Source organism: Anopheles stephensi, chromosome 2, assembly GCF_013141755.1.
Source record: "Anopheles stephensi strain Indian chromosome 2, UCI_ANSTEP_V1.0, whole genome shotgun sequence".
In the NCBI taxonomy this organism is placed as follows: Eukaryota; Metazoa; Arthropoda; class Insecta; order Diptera; family Culicidae; genus Anopheles; species Anopheles stephensi.
The window spans coordinates 56,140,336-56,159,963 of record NC_050202.1 but is presented as its reverse complement, the minus strand read 5'-3'; the positions used below and the strand labels follow the sequence as shown (position 1 = coordinate 56,159,963).

General features: G+C 44.8%; 2 protein-coding genes across 5 annotated transcripts in view; both read left to right on the top strand.

The window, feature by feature from the left end:
- Positions 1-3,869: 3,869 nt before the first annotated feature.
- LOC118502925 (39S ribosomal protein L55, mitochondrial) lies at positions 3,870-4,518 on the top strand. Its single transcript, XM_036035663.1, has 2 exons — positions 3,870-4,175; positions 4,244-4,518. The coding sequence occupies exons 1-2, from the start codon at positions 3,981-3,983 to the stop codon at positions 4,388-4,390; spliced, it is 342 nt and encodes a 113-aa protein (XP_035891556.1). The 5' UTR covers positions 3,870-3,980; the 3' UTR covers positions 4,391-4,518.
- A 572-nt stretch (positions 4,519-5,090) lies between these two features.
- LOC118502922 overlaps positions 5,091-19,628 on the top strand; it is a 70,557-nt gene continuing 56,019 nt past the window's right edge. The window contains exons 1-2 of one of the 4 annotated variants that reach the window (XM_036035657.1): positions 5,091-5,247; positions 12,865-13,928. In XM_036035657.1, the coding sequence (XP_035891550.1) occupies positions 13,752-13,928 (177 nt within the window). In that variant the 5' untranslated portion in view covers positions 5,091-5,247; positions 12,865-13,751. The other 3 variants (XM_036035658.1, XM_036035660.1, XM_036035659.1) reach the window with 3 other exon arrangements.

Here is a 19,628-nt window from a genome sequence, read left to right as displayed (position 1 = left end):
CGGCTTCCACTCCGGGATGTTAACCCAGCTGTAATAACAAGCCGGTGTGTGTGTTTCTTTTCTTTGCTCCCATTCTGATCTGCCCAACAACCCCCCCAATGGTAGGTGAGAGATCTTTCATCGTGATAGGGATCTGTTGCTATTGCTTCCCGCGAGCACGTTTCCCAATTTACGTAATTAATAATCTGTTGCATCGTGTGCATCTCGTGCGGGATAATGTTACCTCGTTCGATTCTACACCCCTTGTCGTTCTGGCTGGCTGCTGTACCTGTGCACGGCACTCTCTCGCTTTCACTCAGTGCACCCTAAACACTTTCCAACTACAGACTGAACATCGAACCTGCGTGCGGTGCTATCTGTTTTTGCGACATCGGAGGCCGCTATCCTACGTGTGTACCTCGTGATGGGCGAACGCGTACCGTGCGCGTTTTGAGCGACGTTTTGCTTCGGCGAAGCCAATCAATCGGGTACATTTAATTTTATCGGTACGCTCGATATCGATGCTCTCGAGATCGGATCGCTCGGGTAAAACGGTGTTGTTAAAAAAAACCCCTTCCCATCCATGTTATAGACATTGCAAGGAATCAAAATTAAAATTGATGGACAAAACAAACACCAACACCACCAACATCTTCCTGGCGGTTCTGATGAAACTGTTATCTAATCTTAATACTCTGTCTCTGCTTCCGATGGTGTTGGTAAGCCCAGCGGTACTACGCAACCACCGACCCCCAAGGGTATGAAATAAGGGTGAAAAAAGTAAAGCTAGAATTAAAATGTTTTTAAGCTGCACGATATGATTCATTGACATTGCCCGGTTACTTACCATCGCGATCGCTGCAGGCATTCACTTCAAACCCGTACACACTGTACACACACGGTTCACTGTACCATCTTTTGGACTGCACTTTCCTGCCGAAGACGCGCGCGGGCACGCTGGTACGGTGGTACGATACGCAACATTTACGAGTCTGATTAACAACGATCGACACGGTGGCGCCGGCTGTTTCGGTTCTGCACCACCGTTAATAGGGAGAGCCGGCACAGCATCCGGGGCTAAAAATAAATCACGCGATCCGAAACTATGCGTTGCGTGTGTGTGTGTGTGCATCGCTCTCAACAGATCCTTCCATTATCGCGCGAGGTTTAAAACACTGACGCCCCCTCTCAGCTCCGGGGATCGTTCTCGCGGCGGTAGGAAGCTTACTTCTTTCGCCTGTAAGCATGACTAGACAGAACGCGCTTTTATTCGTGCTTGCATGTGACCCCCGAGCGGAAAACGGTTCTGAGTCAACGACCAACAGCGGCCATTGATGACGAAATAAGAACGATTAGTGTGTTAATTATAACGACATGCACCTGGCACCGGCTAATTATACTGATAAGCAAGGAACTATTGGCAGAATCGTATACAGCGCGATGGGAATGTTTGTCGGAGCGGGTTTCAACTTACCGGACGCCCATGCAGCCATAGTAAGCGGAAGCGGAAAACGTATAATGATAAGCTAAGAGCTAAGAAAAGTTTTGTTCCACACGCACAAACAGGAATAGATTTACATTGTTTCTTTAACAATTACATCAAGCTAAACACTTTTCTTGTATTCTTGTATGTTTTTCCTCGCCCAGCTGTGTTGTTTGTTTTTATTCGCGTTTGACAGCTGGCTCGTTTTTGCCCTGTTTTGGTGTTTCGAGCAGAATGCATTATTCGAGCAGTTTCAAGTCGAATCGGGATGATTGCAATAATTTTGTCCGTTAATTGCTGTTTTCAACGCGTTTTTAAATATTTGGACTATCGAATTGAAGAAACACGGTTAAATAGGTCCCGATTACTCCGCAGCTCTGAAATGGAAATGATACCGACGATATTTTTAAATTGTCGAGACTTTCGCTTATGATATTTACCCCGTACAGTAGACCAAAGTTCAAGTTGATTGATTTCAGGATTCGAAACTTTGGCTTCCGCTCAGCAACGTACAGAGCGAAGCTGGTGATCATGATCGTTAGTTCACTATCGTCCTGGACCGTCTCTTTACGCAAGCCACATAGCTGTTTCTCAAACTCTTGCAGTGCCCGATCCGTGGCGACGCAAGCCCCGATTAGCAGCATATCATTCAACGCCAGCGGAAACACCCAAACCATCATCATGGCCAACACTTGCTTGAAGGTGAATCCCATCGGCAGCCGGTACATGCGTATCGCAAAAAAGGATCGATCCGTTAGAATCAGGAAATGTTCGAAAAAAATTATCAGCAACACCCAACCATAAACATCGCAGAAACATTCGATGATTTGGTGAATGTGCCGGTACAGCTGTATCATAGAGCGTAGCTGAGTTTCGCTGACGGTGGACCGGCGGATCATATTTTGCATTTCCACTAGCACAATCCTTAGCAGCATTGCAAACAGCCCGAACGAGGCACCTGCTGCCGTGTGCGATAGGTATGAAAATATGCGCAAACCGTAAAGGATGAAATGATTCGTCTGCACTATGAACAGCACTGCTGAGGTAAGCACCATGTAGGTGAGCAAAACGCAGTACGATAGCGAGAGCACGCACATCCATAGCCAGAAAATAAGGAACGGTTGCTTGGATTCTATTTCGCAGCGGTACAGAGCTTGTATTTCTTGCACCTTCACTATCAGCTGCTTCCAACATTCAGCTAACGATTCCTGCGATGAAGGCCACGCCATTTTAAACGTACTGATCACATTGAAAAAGATGGCTATAATCGTTTCAATGATGACGAAGTAATAAAATAGAACAACCCGGGTCGCTAAGAAAAAATGAAATAAAACAAACTTTTAGCTCTGGTGCCTGACCCGCTTCAAGGCAATTTTGCATTGGGATGTATGTTACCGTAGGATTTGCATACGAATGCTGATTCGTTCTTGCCATAGATGAACCAGACGGCCAGTAGAATGATCAGCAATAAACCCACCAAAACAATCTTCGGTCCCGCTCTTCCCGATCCTAGTCGGCCTTCTTTGTCGATTGTTAGCGAGGAAACTCCAAAACAGTTCTGCGCGCGTAACGCCCATCGTAGCCGTGTCACAAATGCGTCGTGCTTGGTGCGCTGAAGCATAATTGAAGCTTCATGGTTGGCCATACCGAAGACCGCCTGCTAATTGAATGGTTCGCGGTACACTGAACGTTTGTTTGCAAGCTATTGAAGGCATATGTGCTATTGATTAACGCAAAGCGAGCGCCACCAATTGATATTAATTATTAAAAGCCGCGCGGCTTCTTGGCAGCCGGCTCTCGATTATGTCTAGACCTTGAGCTTGAGTTTGTTGATTGATTAGAGAAGCACTAAATTTGTGTGTGTGTGAGAGAGTTTTTGGAATATTATTTGTTGGGAGACAAAACCATTTGTTCGATGGGACTCTATTTCACAACCGGTGATGGTGATGCCGACAGGACAGTTGGTGTTGATGGAGCGACGGTCTGATAATGCGTTAGCGGTGCAAGCCTGCACAGGGCAGAACCGGGTTCCGAATCTAATCAAGCCCATCTCCCCGTACGTAGAACCGCTATCACACATCCTCTAATAAGGTATGTAATATATTTTTAATATATTACATACCTTAAAAATGTAAATTCAAACTTACAAGAATAGCTATAGCGAAACATCGAACCCGATGACAATACCCATAAGGACCGGGAGTTCTAAAATGATTTGTTTTCCTTTTCCAGGATTGAAAAAAGTATTCTAGAAATGCGTACACTCGTTTAAAAAATAATGTGTTGTACATATTGATCTTACCGGCTTCCAGGATAATATTTCAAACATTCGAGCAATATTGTGAGTTCGCCCTAAAATCTGCCGCGCACTCTACTGTAGCTGTCAGAAACGTCATACGATTGTCAAAGTCGGCAAAGGACAGAAGAAAAAAAAATAACACACTGATTGTAAATATTGCGCGTGCTAGTGCTCCGGGTTATTCAATCCTGCAAAAGAGAGGCGATAAGCGTTTTGGAAATGCAGTCAACAAAACTACTTATCGGTATAGTAACAAACGCCAATGCGTGCGCCGTACGCTGCCTATCGTCCAATAGTGCAGCCATAGTGAAGGTGCACCGCAGTATCTACGCCCGCCGGTATCCCACCGTGATGGTACTTCCGAATGGAGCCACGATCAACCTTAGCTATCACGAGCCAAGAAGGATAATAAAGGTATGCATCTCGCGACCGATTATATCACTGAAGACAAGAGTAATCACCGTTTAATGTTTGTTTTTTAGCTGCCCCTTGATTTGAGTTTGCTGACGGAAGCGGAACGAAAAGCACGCATTGAAAAGCGTAAACCCAAACTAAAGATCCGTATCGACGATGATGTTGAGGACACATTCAATGCCAACAAATACTTGAAGTATATGAAGAAAAAATAAGCCGTTTCTGTGGAAATGACGTGCATTATATAGCTTGTAAATAGGAAGCAACACTATGTAGGGTGAAGAAAAAAAGGATACTAATAAATCTGGTCGCTTGCCGGTTTAGAAGCGCGTACAAAATTGCATTGAATTCGTGTGTTACTCCAAGTAAGAAATCAAGATCGGTTAAAAATAAGTGTACTAGAAAAAATCATGAAACTTTAATTAATCTAACCAAAGCATGAGTATAAAACGAGTATTTTTCACGCTTGCGATGTTTTTAACAGTATTCAACAATCCAACATACAAAACCATCCGATTAAATTGAAAATATCCCTTTAAAAAAGGCAAAAAAGCAATGACATTATTTAAAAAATATTAAATTTTAATGAAAACGAAGAAAATCCGCTTTTTAAGACTTCTATCTATTCTAGTTTTAAATTATACATAAAAATATGAAGACATTTTCATCTCTTCGTACCGTACCAATGTTACATCGCTTTGGCCAACGCTTCACTTACAACGCTATGGTGTCGTATGGGTGTGTGCGTGAGCTCGCCTGCACAGCCGTACGTAGCATAGCCAAGCATAAAAATACCTTTAATTTTCTCTTCAATATTTCTCTCTCTCTCTCAGACACACGCTCACTCTCTCTCTTTCTCTATCCGTCTTACTAGGGGTGTACGGGTGTATATGCAACCCCCCGTTCGTTGTTGTGCTCGCGAGGGTTAGTGCTAGTGAAAAATAGCACGCACACATCATTCGGCAAGCAGCAGCAAAACAAATCGTGCGGGTCCATAAACGCGTTGCGTACACCGTTCGTTCGTCGCGCACACAGTACAATCGGATCACAGCAATGCCCTCCTAACAAAACGGTCAGTGTACGCGCGTGTGGCGAAAGTGGATTGTTTTCCCGACCATCTTTTAGCGTAACATAATACCATTTTGGCAGTATTTAAGTGTAAAATTGTTGCTGACGAAGAGAAATGTTTTTGTTTTTCTCGATGTTGTGTGTGTGTGTGCTCTCCTTTCGTCGACGGGGCTGAACAGTGCAGCGAAATGTAACCAAACTCGCATTGCCTACTATGTGGATGGCAATGATTTTGGTGCAACGGAATGTGTCTCGAACGGCGTTCTGCTTGGTGCCTTCTGCTCCCATCTCTAAGCGTGTGACCCATCTTTGAGCGTTGGCAAATGTGCCCACAAACACACACACACACACAGGCACGTTTCCGTCTGGTGAAAAACGTTGATGCGAAAGAAAAACAGTTAGCCTTTATCGGGTAGCGTAACCTACCCACCCGCGTTCCGAAATGGTGCAAAGAAGAGAGTTTGTGTAAGATGGAAAAGTGGAAAAACAGAGTGCTTCGTCGTCGTCGTAAGCACGCACAAGAAAAATCAGCGTAACTGTTTTGGGACTCGCTCCCCATCAATGGAAAAGCGCAACATGGAAAAGGTCAATGTGAATATATGTGCGTGCGTGCGTGTGTGAGTGTGTGCGGATGCATTACATCGGTCAGTTGCAGTTGGCACCGGAGGAATGCATTTTCGCCAGTGCTTTTCATGCAGTTGCGTCTTTGATAAGAGCATTGCGTGCGCGTGTTGGTGTGAGTGGAACAGGAAAATGAAAACACGCGTAAAAAAGCCCTTCGAAGAAAAACGGGGCTTACTGCGTGAATTGAGAACGAACGAAATCCTAGAGCGAACGAGAAAGAAAGATGTGTGTGTGTGTGTGTGTGTGTCTGGTGTTGGAAAAGTATCGAAAAAGGAGAAGAAAATGTCCGGGACTTTTCATTCTCGTGGAAGCATCTCTGGCAGCATCACGTGCAACAAAACGAAACAGAGAACAGAGAAAACAGACGCCACGGTGTGTGGCTCTCTTTTTTGTCGTAGCTTTCCATTCAGATTTTCATCTGTCGGGGAAGACCGTCTCCAGGAATTGGGAAAATCTGTAGTCTCAACGCTTGCTCTGTTTGTTTGTGTATGTGCTAAACCGGAGAGAGAGAGAGAGAGAGTGAAAAGAACGATCTCCATAGAGAGAGCGAGAGCGAGAGAGAAGCTGATACAGAACGCCGCTAGAAGAAAAAAGAAATGTCAGCAAATGTCAGAACTGTTGTTGTTTACAGTTCCGCTGAAGCCAAGTGTTCCCGTGCCCATTTTTCGCCGGATGCTGGCTGGCATCGAAACCCACGGATCATCATCATCATCCCACCCGACACCATCTCTAATTGCGACCAGGAATGGATGCGGGATGGCTGCATTCGTTGCCAGCGATTGCTATTTTTAGGACCATATTTCCTCGCAATCCCCAGCGCAAGAACCCTTTGCAGCCCTTTTTCTTTTGTGTGCGCGCGTGGAAATTCATCAAACCATTTGAAGAATTCGCGGAGTTTCGGATCGAGGTGTGTTGCAATATTTACCAAGCGTCGTGTTCAGATTCCAAATTCGAAGAGAGATATAATTGTGTTTCCTGCCCTATTTATAAACTTTCTGACTGCCCCCCACGCGAGCGACACTCATCCTTACTCACTGTATACTTGAAATATTTCGTTTATCAAAAACTTGACGAAACTAGCTTTCGTCAAGTATGGTGTGACGTCTAAGCGTAAACAAAACATCTAAACGTAAACATACTCCCCCCCATGACAGAATGTCATAACAAAATAACTAACACGCGGTACTAACAGGACGGTTTCGCAACAGGTAAAACGCAAATTTTCGTAACAGGACGCGTGACTAATCCCTTTGCCGTTTTCAGCTTCACTACACGAGTAAGCTGATCCTCTCCAGGGTGTACATCAATGATGCGCGCCAGTGGCCAGCGGGTGATGGGGAGGGAATCGTCCACAAGGATGACCAGTCTGCCGGGAACGATTTCGCACCGAACCGCAACCTTATTGTCCTTCTGCATTTCCTGCAGATACTCAGTGGCCCAATGCTTCCAGAAACGTTGCACGAATAATTGCCAGGTAATCCCCATGTCAGAGCAGTTGGTTGCGATGATGTTTTGCTGTTGCTCACTCTGAAATAACTCAAAAAATTCTTTTAGCGCGTGTGACGAACCTTCAAGTTGTTCACGTTGTCGGAGTGTATATCCGACGGTAGCCCGCGCCGGGCTGTGAAGCGGTGTAAAGCGGCCAAGAACCCTGCAGTGGTGAGATCGCTGACCAGCTCCAGGTGAACCGCCTTGGTTGCAAAACAAAAGAACAAAAACAAATAACACTTGGCAGCGGCAGCTCTCTTGTACGTCGGCTTAAGACAAAATGGGCCGGCGTAATCCACTCCAGTAACAGAAAACGGCCGGCTCGGAGTGATGCGTTGATACGGAAGTTGGCCGGTTTGTTGTTGCACTAGGGCGGGATCCTGTCGTATGCAACGAAAACAATTACGGACTACTCCTTTCACTAATCTCCGTCCGTCGAGCGGCCAATATTCTTCTCGAATCTGGGAAAGTAATAGTCTTCCCCCGCCATGCATCAGCTTTTCATGAAAGTGGTATGCGATGAGACGAGCAAACAGATGGTTCTTGGGAAGCAGGATAGGGTGTTTGAACTGGTAGGGAAGCTGTGCAAGCTTCAATCGGCCACCCACTCGCATTATTCCTTCCTCATCGAGGAATGGTTTCAAGCGCCGTAGAGGTGAGCGCCGCCCTATAGTTTCTCCCTTTTTCAGCAACCGGATCTCCGATGAAAACTCGTCTTGTTGCGCCAGGATGCATAATGTGAGTTTAGCTGCTTCCAGGAATTTAGGTGTGATCGCGGATGAAGTAACTTGTGACGATTGTTGTGTGCGTGTCCGACGAATTTCAATATCAGCTTCGGCCGCCAGCAATGAATTCGATATTGGCCAATCAAAAGCAGGTAGCCCCAACCACTCGGGACCACAAGTCCATATCGACCTTTTCAGCATGTCCACTGCTGACATCCCACGAGATACCAGGCCGGCGAGATTTGTTGAGCCGGGAATGTGTTTCCACTGACGAGGACGTGAATAGTTCTGGATCTCAGCAACACGATTAGCCACAACGGTTTTCCAGGTGTTGGGTAGTGACAAAATCCAATTTAGCGTGGTAACGTGTACGTTACTCGTCTTCAAACTTAGCCGTTTAGCGAGTCGATCGCTAGTTAGATACGGCTGCGATGCGCTGTCCAACAGCGCGCGCGCAGGATGAGCAATTCCGAAATTATCAATAATATTCACGAAAGCAGTTTGGAGCAATACCTGCTCGGGTGCTTGCTGTAGTGCTGCTGCAAATGTGCGTTGTGTGTTATCGGTGGCCGTGTGATCGTTAGCGGTGTTGTGTGTGTGATGTGGCGGAGCTGTGTCACTAGGGCTATTCGGTGTGAAGTGCAGTTTTGTGTGGTGTGCCAAATTACAATACCGGCATTTGTAGTGCGCCGGACAATCACGAGCCGCATGATTCTCGCGTAAGCAATTTGTGCATAAACGCGCGGTCATCGCGAAACGATAGCGATCCTTAGGCTCCATTCCTTCAAATCGTGGGCATTTTAGCAATGAATGCGAGGAATTGCATAAAATGCAATTTGGCGTTTCATGTGACGTGGTACCAAAACTAGTTTGACGCGGAAAGGTTATTCGCCGCGAGTGACTCAGTTCGTGACCCTGTGACGTATGATGCGCGATGGTGGGAAGCTTGATGCCCTTGAGTGAGTTCGATCCAGTGCTCGGGTGCGCGGTAGGAGTTAGCTTTGCCTGCAGTTGAGATTGGACACGAATCAATCTATTCTCGAAATTCTCTCGAAATGCAGCATTCTGCGTTGTTTCTTCCAGCGTGGAAGCGGAATCCTCTAATTCTTGTTGAACACTCTCTAGGTCCTTGCATAATGTTTCGAATTTTCTTAGGCGAACCTCCACTTGTACTTGATCCCGTGCGTGAACGAAACTATCCAAAAATTTCTCGTACCGAGTAAGGGACGCCAACAAAATTGTCCGACGGGACGCCAAAACAACGGGTGGTACGGGCATTGTGCAATCTTGTGTGTGTGTATGTGCGTGTGAGTGAGTGACCTGCAGTGTAATGCGTGATGCGGCAAAAACAGCTGTACGGTGCACGAAAATCCAAACGAAATGTGGTACGACACAGAAAACGGTGAACGATGGGTCGATCAAACTCGCGAAAGCACCAGAAATTCGAGCTATATCCTGGTCACGGCACCATGAAGAATTCGCGGAGTTTCGGATCGAGGTGTGTTGCAATATTTACCAAGCGTCGTGTTCAGATTCCAAATTCGAAGAGAGATATAATTGTGTTTCCTGCCCTATTTATAAACTTTCTGACTGCCCCCCACGCGAGCGACACTCATCCTTACTCACTGTATACTTGAAATATTTCGTTTATCAAAAACTTGACGAAACTAGCTTTCGTCAAGTATGGTGTGACGTCTAAGCGTAAACAAAACATCTAAACGTAAACACCATTCTTAGTTGGAATGAGGGATGATGTGTGTCCGTGTGTGTGTGATGGTTTTGGTTTGGAATTTGCTTCTAAAACCCCTAGCCCCCTTACACATCCGGCGGTAAGCTTCCCGGAATGCTAGAAGACACAATTATTTATGTGAAGGGATTTTAGCTGAGCAAAAGGGAAGTCGGCCTTCTCTCCGGTTTATGCTGCCACATTCCAAAAAAGTGGAGACCGAGTTGCCCTGCATATGGTACCCCACCCAAAAACCGACGCATCCGGCTTAATGCTGTTGGGGAGTAGCATCGTTTTGATGCTTGCCCGTGTTGTTTGATCACCCCAGTAGGGTTTCAGCATCCCACGTTCTCGACTTCCTATTTCGATCCGCTTTTCCGCCATGTGAATCAAGCACGATTCGTGACGCGCTAGAAACCGCAGACGATGTTGGCGTTTTTCTTGCTGGGCTTGGTGCCAAAACTCGAGCGCGATGATTATTTTATTCCAACGGCAATGCTACCGGAAACGGTTGCCAAGTGTCAGTGTCAGGTGCTTCAGGAACGAATTCTTGAATGTACTCGAACTGCTATGGCCAGTCCAGCAAAATAAACCTCTTGAGTTTAAAGAGATAATTTGAGGGGATTTCGGGAAAGAAACAAACCAAGATGTTTGTGGAAATTAAGCAGATGTTTTTACTAGTAACGATGGAATAGAACAAACTTTGATCGCCATGAGCTGAAGGGTATCGGATTGCACTAAATGCGTAGTTTGAAGAAGAAGTTTTCCTAATATGCAGAAACCCAGAGGAATACGTCTTGCGTTAAAGAAAAAGACTAAATCTGGACGACGATCCAAGTCGATCTTAAAGCTTTTTTGAAAATTAATTTTCATCTTCTCTGGGACGTATCGATCGGTAGCTACCCCGTAGTGGATGCATGCTGATTGGACAGCGCCCTCCTCTTTCGGAGGAGTCTGCCTGAAAAACTCGGTTAATCTGCATCGGAGATCAGTTGGAACCACCATGGATCGACGACGAGATCTTCGTCAAACATATTTTTCATAGGAGTTGTCGGTCGTTTTTCTGAATGATTGACACTGTTCGCATGTTTTGTGATGTTTAATTGGTTCAGAATATCCTATTTTCTTTTAATGGATCCAAGTTTTAAAAGAATATAGTAGCCCAACGATCAAGACTCAGATTTTCCTCATCAGTTTCCGTCAGACGTTTTTCGTCTATCTCTGCAAGTAAGACGATATACCACTCGCATCTGTTCTATCAGATCGTCAGGATGTGCCTTACCATTCTCTCCAGGAAACCCTATCTCAGAATGGCTCAGGGATGGAACTTATAGTACAAACAACCCTTTAATAATAAATGATACCCTCTTGCTTAAAGTATTGATTTCTGAAGGCTTAATTTAACTCTCATCAAAGAGAAAATTGATACTCAAGCACCCTATCACCCCTGAGCGTACCAATAAACAATTTCATCAACAAACTTGGCAGCCAAAAAAACACTTGCTGACACAGTTGCTTCAGCCGGCCGACGCGAGTTACGATTGATCGGTGAGCCTTGTACGACCTTGATCTTTCAGTAATGGACCCCACGTACCGGTGGCTTTGGCTTCATTCGCAGGCCCCAAAAAATCACACTATCACCATACCGATTGATTGTTGATTTACGATCGAAACACGACAGGACAGGAGCGCGGAAGAGAGAAAGAAGTCGTTGATAGGACGACCTTGGAAAAGAAACTAGTTTTAATCTGTAGACACATATCAAAAAGCGATGAAATAAAAACAGGTCGATCAAATTGATCTTCCGGTTCGTGCCGATCGTGGCACAATAACTGACGCGTTGTGAGGATCGAAACCCATTTGCCCATTTGCTGCTGGTTTGTTATCGTATTCACGATTGCTCTGAAAAACTCCCTTTTTCCCCATCATCACTCGACTTCAAACTGTTGCTGCAGCAGTGCAGCTTATCTTATCTGAAGCTGACGCCGAGGTTTTTTTTCGTAGGTTGCTCTTGTCTTGATTGCCCCTCGGGAATGCTATACCGTCACATACAGTGCCTGTTTCCTTAACATGAGTGCCTCCTTACGAGCAGATTGATAGGTACAAGCTGCGGCAGTACTGATGTTGTACACGGCAAGTAGAAAAGGGTTCGTTGTTTTTTACCCCTTTTTTCGGTGGGGGAGAGAAGCTTGATAATGGTATCTTTATGCTTGGGAAAAAATCTTAACTTCATAGGCATTTAATTTTTTCCCGAAAAAGGTTTTTTCCCTGAAAAGATAGTGTTCTTTGAAAAGTGTATAGAAATGGTAGAAAATTATGTGAAATTTTAGGTATTTTTTTTAATGCTAAGAAACATACTCCTTAGCAATACGGCCAGACCGCCCTTTACGAATAAAAAAAGACATACTCCTTTCACTTTAAATTTTCACGTTAAGTAGATTGTCTTATAGGAAATGCCTATTTTTTCAATATTTTAAGCTAATTTTGATTCAATTATTTGACTGATAATTTTGATACTAATTTATAAAAAAGTCAAAAATACAACACTTTTCCTAAGTGCTGAAAACAGTAAATGAAGTATCCGCGGCACAGCTTTATCAGCTGTGCGCCGCGCACAATCAAAACACACGCGCGTATCACACCCACGCACGCACGCATGCAACCGTTCGCTATCTTAAACTTATCGCACCCACACACACACACACACGCGCGGATCAACGTCTTCCATTGTGCCCGTGACTGTTCGTGACCACGTTTCCAGCCGCCGATTTCCGTGTTCGTGTGTGCGTGCGCGAAGAAGCATCCCCATGAGCGTCTTAGCTGCGCCTAGTGAGCGTAGTAAGTAACACCTGGCGTACACTACCTGGCGTGCTGAGGAGACGTGCTACACGAACGGCAGCGGAAGTGACTGCGTTGACTTTCCCGGCCACTTTTCGGCAAACATTTGAACCGATTTCCGCTAATGCCCGGCATTTTAATGTGTCGGTGAATGGTTTTAATGCTTTTGCTCGCACCGTTTAAAATAATAAATAATAATGTTTGTTCCATCCACGTTCAGTTTGACGCAGGTGTGAGACAACAGTGCACACACACCAGGTGGAAGGCAGTGAAAAGCAGAAGTGAAAAACAGCAAAGAAAATCACCCCAAACTTTAGTTTGGGAGAAGGAGAGGGTGGTGCTGCTGCTAGTGGGATTCTAGTGAAACGTCGTGAAAATGCAGGTCCCGTACGCAGCGATCCCCACCAGGAGACGATGAAAGGTCTGGTGCCCTGGTGAGAGCGAGAGAGAATTGGGGAAAAAGAAAGGAAGGGCACGTTCGCACGGAAAAAACAGAAGCATAGCCTACTACTACTACGCACGATCCGTAAGATGCATGCATTCGATCGGTATTCGTAAACGGGCATTAATCGTCTTTAGCTGCGACCGAACGTGTCAAACGCCAACGGTGTCAAACAGCTTCCGTTTGGGCTGCCATAGTGCAACCGATACAAAGTCTAGCCGCGAGTGTTGTGGGTGCGAGTGATATTAATGCATTAAGCCAGTGTAGGAGAAGTTCCCGTGCGTCGATGCAGCATGCATACAGTAGCAAATAGTAAATAGTTAAATAAATGCGATGAGTGCCAGAAAAGATGCTGCACAGCTGGTTCGGCTGTTGGTGCAGTAAGTGAAACGCGAAAAAGTATTGTTTGTGTGGGTGCGCTGCGGCTTATCTGCGTCGAGTGAGTGAGTTTTTTTTGTGTGTTATCGTTCGGTACCCGTCATCGTGCCCGATCGCGCTCGCAGGTCGCAGGTTTTTACGCACATTTTTACACCGGTGGGCACTGGGCCATACCAGCGTTCCGACGGCCTTCGAGCGATGTGCGTCTACATTGTCGCTGTCGTCGAACGGCTTGACACGAAGCGCAAACGCACACCGACGAGCCTGCGGGTGGTGAGCTGATAAAGATGAACGTTGGACAGCACACCGGCCCGGGGCCGCCATTGAGCCGCAATGGCTGCTCGGACCGTTCCGTTACCGGGCCGTCCTGCCGGGCGCTCCGGACCGCCGTATCGGCCCTCTACTGTCTGGACGATTTTCACCGGGAGCATATCGGGTCCGGCTTCTTCTCGGAGGTGTACAAGGTAAGCTTGCGGCGATGTGTAGCTTCCTCCGGACCGCGGTATCGAATCCTCTGTCTGGACTGTCTTGTCGTATGTGGGTAAAACCCAGTCAAGGATGCCAGTCAGATGGCAGGTTAAGATCTCTTGAGGTTGTAAGGCTAAATAAGAAGTCCTGGAAGGAACAGCAAGTTATTTATTTTATTTATCAAACTTCAAAGCTTGACTCAAAAATCGTTAAATTATAAATCTGTTCACCAGTTTACCTTTCGACATTTAATTACCAAACAAACAAACGAATTAATCGCGAGGAAACGCACGCATGAAATGGATAAGAAAAAACGAAAGATCACTGCCCGGTGAAATCGGACCCCTCCCGCTTCCCCCCATTCCACACCGCCCACCTTTTGCGCGTCCCACCACTTGATCACTGGGTTATTGATTATGCGTGTAAAGGTCAAACAATTCCGTCACTTTTGATAAACCACCACAACAACCGACACACACACACGCGCGCATGGCCGCTGGGCTGTTATTTTTGTCCATTTTCGTTTTTAAAGCACATCTCTTTATCCGTGCATATGGGGCCTTAACAGTAATTAATAAACGCACCACCGTGTGTGAACATCGTCACACACCGCAAACGTGTAAAGTGGCGGCAAACGCATAGGAAAAGAGCTGACGTATGAAGCTGATTGACGGATGTGTGTGTGTGTGTGTGTGTGTGTGTGTGTGTGTGTGTCCTTCAATACGCACATACGCTCGTAACGATGATAGTAAGATAAAAGAAATTTTCTCTTTTTCATTTGGAAAACAACCTGCACCACGGTGAAGAAGCTGCTGCTGCTGCTGCTGCTGCCTCTAATGTTTTCATTTTTCCGCACTGGATAAAAGATGTTGTCGGTCGGCCACCAAAAGAGGCGGCCCCCGCCATTGGAAGGGATACCACACACGTTTCACTTTTCTCTTTTTTTCCCTTTGGTCCGTCCCTTGTTTCTTTCGGCGGGTGATCTCAGGGGTGCGATGCATCTTAAGCTGTACGGAATTTAATTTTAAATATATCGGTGAAAAGACGCCAAAACGTTTCTGAATGAAGAAAATTATGTTTCGAGGGCAGGTTTCAATTTTAAAACTAAATTTGTACACTGTGCTGCATATGTATAAGCACACTTAAATTTTATTGTTGAAGCAAAAAATATATAGACGGATGAACATAATGTTCATCAAATTCTTAAGACAAATAAATAATATTTATATTCTCCAACCATTCACATATACCTTTTTTTAATTTAATATGATGTTCCAGCTAGAGCAATAACTTTGGTTGATAGAGCTAAGCTTGTATACAATTAATTATAAATTAAATTGTGCAGATAATGATCATCAATCGGTTTTGGTGGTTCGTTTTTGAAAATTGTCCTAATGTCCATAAAACAGCATGCAATATATTGAACCAGCTCATAATTTAAGGTTAGTAAGGACACATTTCACTACTGACTACTTTACTACGGGTAAAATTAAGTCACAGAAAGCCAGAAATGGCAGGCCGAGACCTCTCGAGGTTGTAGTGCCAAGAAAGAAGAAGATATGAATTCCTGTTTGCATTTTTTCCAACATGAGTTCCTCTGCAATAAGCTCGTTCTTCAAGAATAAAAAGAACATGATTTCTTCATTTTATACAAACGTCTTACAATTCGTTAATTTGGAGAATTATTTTTCTCATCATAAATAGGCATGGCGATCCTCTGTCGCCCAGTCGGGGCGGTTCCACACTTCCACACAGTAGAAGCGTTCGCTGAAATCGGTTCGTACGCAGGAAAAAGAGGCGAATGAGCTCTCAAAGACCCAAAGCCTCTATAAATAAACGATTTAAAAAATCGTACGCAAGATTGACTATCCTGGTGATAAAATTAAGTCAACTAATCGAAAAATAGCAGGCTCAATCCTTTGAACATTATGGTGCCAAAGAAGAAGATTGGGAAGAAAAAAACGTGATTTTAGTCTCTAAAACTTACTAAAAATCCATATATTTTCTGTTGATTTTTTTGTTTTCGACTACAAAGATAAGTGATCGTATAGTTACGCTACGCACTGTAGATCACATCTCGAATTCAACACCCACATTCGCCACTCTTAATCTGTGAAAACCTTACGGTGACAATCCGGACTATCACCTCGCCTCGGTTCATCAACATCAGCTCCGCCTAACGCTTACCTTACACACCTCATCTCGATTGCACCAATCTCGGTCGGTGGTAAATGAATATTTTTAAAATCCATTAGTTTTCCTCCAAAGAAACTTTTCCTTTCCAGCGGCGTCCGTAGCAGCAGGCAATTTCCCTGCGTGAATTAACATATGCTGATTTTCGCCCGATTATAGGGGTAAACGGAAAATTGACCGAAATTGGACACCGAAATAGGCAAAGATCGAGCGAGCGCCGCAGAAGCGTGCGGCGTGGGGCCTAATGGCGAAAGTCTGGAGCCTGCGCCTGGTAGCTTAGCTTAGTAGCGCGGTTCGGGTTTTGTATTGCGAAAATCGATCTACTTTTCACGCAGCGTTACAGCCGGGTGGTCATGCTCAGTGCACCAGGCGTTTAATTTCGGACCACACGGTGCTTAAGATGTTGGGTAACGGTTGTGTTTTTTGGGGTTTGGTAAGAAGGACACGAGGAGACAAAAAAAAAAACCCACCGAATCGCGTCACATACAATTCGGTTCGGGCGCGAGCGAGCATTGTTTCTAACAATTTCGATTTGTCAACGACGGTTTTGATTGGAAGGGTTTTTACTTTCTTGGTACGCATTTTTTTGTTCGCTTTCAAATTATGGAAAACCGTTAGTAAAATTTAGCGAAAGTCGTTTCCAATTCAATTACGAACCCTATACCGAGCGCAAAAGTAACCCACAGCGGGGAGTACTGTGTTTTGCTCTGAATTTTCCCAAATCCGACCAATAATTTCGGATGCCTAATTGAAATATTAAACGTATCTAGTTTTTTTTCGGGACGGTGGTAAAACCCGTCGGTAGAGGACACCCTGTCGTTACAGTGCACTACTGAGTAGTAATTTGGCGCGGCTTCGATTTCCAATCGCTTTGCGACCAAACAGATCGAACGCCGGGGTTCCACCGTAAAGGGTTTTCGGTTCTTCAGTGGGCTGTTGGCGCTGCTTTCACGCTTCGAAGCGTTATTTTAGCGGGTCAGTATTGATTGGATTTTCCGATGTTTTTTCTATCTTCTATCTTCTCTACTTAATAACACTTGTGCTTGATTCGGAAACATCTCCTGTGAGGAGGGGGCTTGATGTTTTATCGCCTGGATGGCTTGTTAGGGTAAGGTTGGTATTTTTTTAATAACCGAAAAAAAAGTGATACACTGCGCCGTATTTCAGGTGCACGTGTGCGGGCAGTAATAGTAATAGGCGGGCGTCCCTAGGAAATCATTTACTGGCGGCTCATCATTTAAATGTGGTAGAAAGTCGGATGAACGCTTTCCCAAAATGGATATGTATATGCACAGTTGGTTGTCTCTTTTTTTGTTGGCTTCTCCGCAACAACTATCCGCATCCTCATTTGTTTGGTGGGTACTATCACGCGGGAGATGAAATAAATTTTTCCATTCCGTAGGGCATTGGAGAGAGATGAGTTTTTTCTTTGCTCTTGATACAATGATACATCATTAGCGGGGATGGAAAATGATTCGTTTGCAGTAATAATACTGGCAATATAAAGTGTGGCAGTAGATGAAAGCGTTTTCATCTTGTTTTTTTTTTTAATTTGTGGAAATTCGATTCGATAAAACTGTGTCTTAACAATATATGCACCTGTTTAGTGTGTTTTGCATTATGTCTATTGTACGCGGACAAAATATTGCAGAATTATCTATGGATTTCGAGACCATATAGCCAAAACAGTCGAGGAACTGTTATTGAAGATCTACGATCTACGATCTACGAGTTCTATCGGGGTGGCCCTGTAGCAGAAGCGGGTTCGATGACGATCTGCATATGACAGGACCGCACAGTGAACAGGACTATCTAGTTACATGAACTTACATGAAGAATCCTGTAATCGAAGGCCAAGATCTCTTGAGGTTTTAGAGTCAAAGAAGATAATTTTTATCCGGAAGAAAACGTCTAATGGATTACAGACTCTGGCCTTAAAACAGTACTGTACGACCGTTCAAATTCAACTTAAAAAATTGATGTGAAAAACCAAAGTTTTATGGTGGCTTCATCGTTGAGAGACCTCGAGTGAGAGGTGTAAGTTTCTGTTTAAGATGAAAATTTGCGATACAACAATCACCGGCCATGTGTAAATCAATCATCATGAGTGATCTTCCTGATGGTGAACACGTCGTCGATCAAGTAGACTCCAAATTGACCGGCAGACAGTAGTGTCCAACACATATTTTTTTGGGAAAACCCTTAACCGAATGATTTTGTAGAAAAAAATTGTCTTCAAATGTCAAAACGGGATATCAAATCTCGTCATGATCGTCTGCTTGTGAGCAGGGATGACTATTCAACTACGTGATTTGAAGCCCCGAGCTATCAGCCCAAAATGTAAAGCCAAGAGGAAAAAGAAAAGTTTCTTAAGACACTAAGCAGACACCTTTTTTTTTCAGCAAATCCTTACTGAAATTCTGGAGAGTATCAAATATTTCTGTAACCTATATTCATATGCAACTGTTCGTCAGAAAGAGTTGAAAAAATAGCATTTATATGAACGACTGCCAGGGCTAGGTAGTCAGCTAATTGCCAGAAGATCACCTCTAGTTTGAGACCCTTGTTTGTAAATTTTGTGTAAACAGTTTCTTTATTATCGCCAAACGCTCTACAAACTCGTCCATAAATGGTCTACATCATCACCCTACGGTATCGCGCAAACGTGATGTATAAAACAATTCAACCACCTGACGGTTCCATCCACCATCATCCTGGATGGGCTACTCTTATCAGCTCGCACATCACAGCCGAACTCGAGTGTGAAGTGTTTGTTTCGATTGGACATTCTTCCCTGTCATGTGCAACAATGATTAATGTGACATATTTTCGATGCAAAGAGCAACATCACCTTCTCCTGTTCGCTTATCAACAGATTGTCCATTCTCTGGAATGCGTGTGCGTGTGTTTGTTCCCAGGCTCAAATTAACACGCTCGGGTGCTACACCCCTGCCTGTGTCAGTTGTTTTGGTTTGGAAAGAATGTTGCCGAATCATTTATCGTGTCGTGCACCTCACATACAGGCGCCTGATGGCGGTAATGGTGTACGGTCGAAAAAAGTGAAAGTATTGCTAAATTACGCCCAATCGAACACACGCACGCATTCATTTTCTTGTTTACCACCATCACCTTCCCCGGGTGCCTCCCGATGGCACCTGTTGCCGTGCGTCTGATCATCATCGAAAATGTTAGGCTCTCGTATGCAGATCGGTCAAATTCCCGCCACCATCGGGCCATGCCGCCATATGCGTGCGATTTTGGCGTACCGCTTACGCAAAACCAAAAACTTCGAGCGAAAAACCCTTTTGCGCATCACGGCGTGTGGGGCGTGTTGTGCTGGGTGAGGAAAAAGTGAGAAAAAGTTGATTGTGCTCCTTTCACCGTACCACCGCAACGGGGCTTTAGGGAATATAATTAAGCAAGTTAGCAACGAGCGTCGGTAATCGCTAAATCAGCATTGGGAGTGTCGTGTTGTATCCAACGCGACGAGTTATGCTGATGCG

Coding starts and splice junctions, on each gene's coding strand:
- LOC118502925 (XM_036035663.1), top strand. CDS start 3,981: ATGCAGTCAACAAAACTACTTATCGGTATAGTAACAAACGCCAATGCG. Junction 4,176..4,243: donor AGCCAAGAAGGATAATAAAG/GTATGCATCTCG, acceptor TTTGTTTTTTAG/CTGCCCCTTGATTTGAGTTT.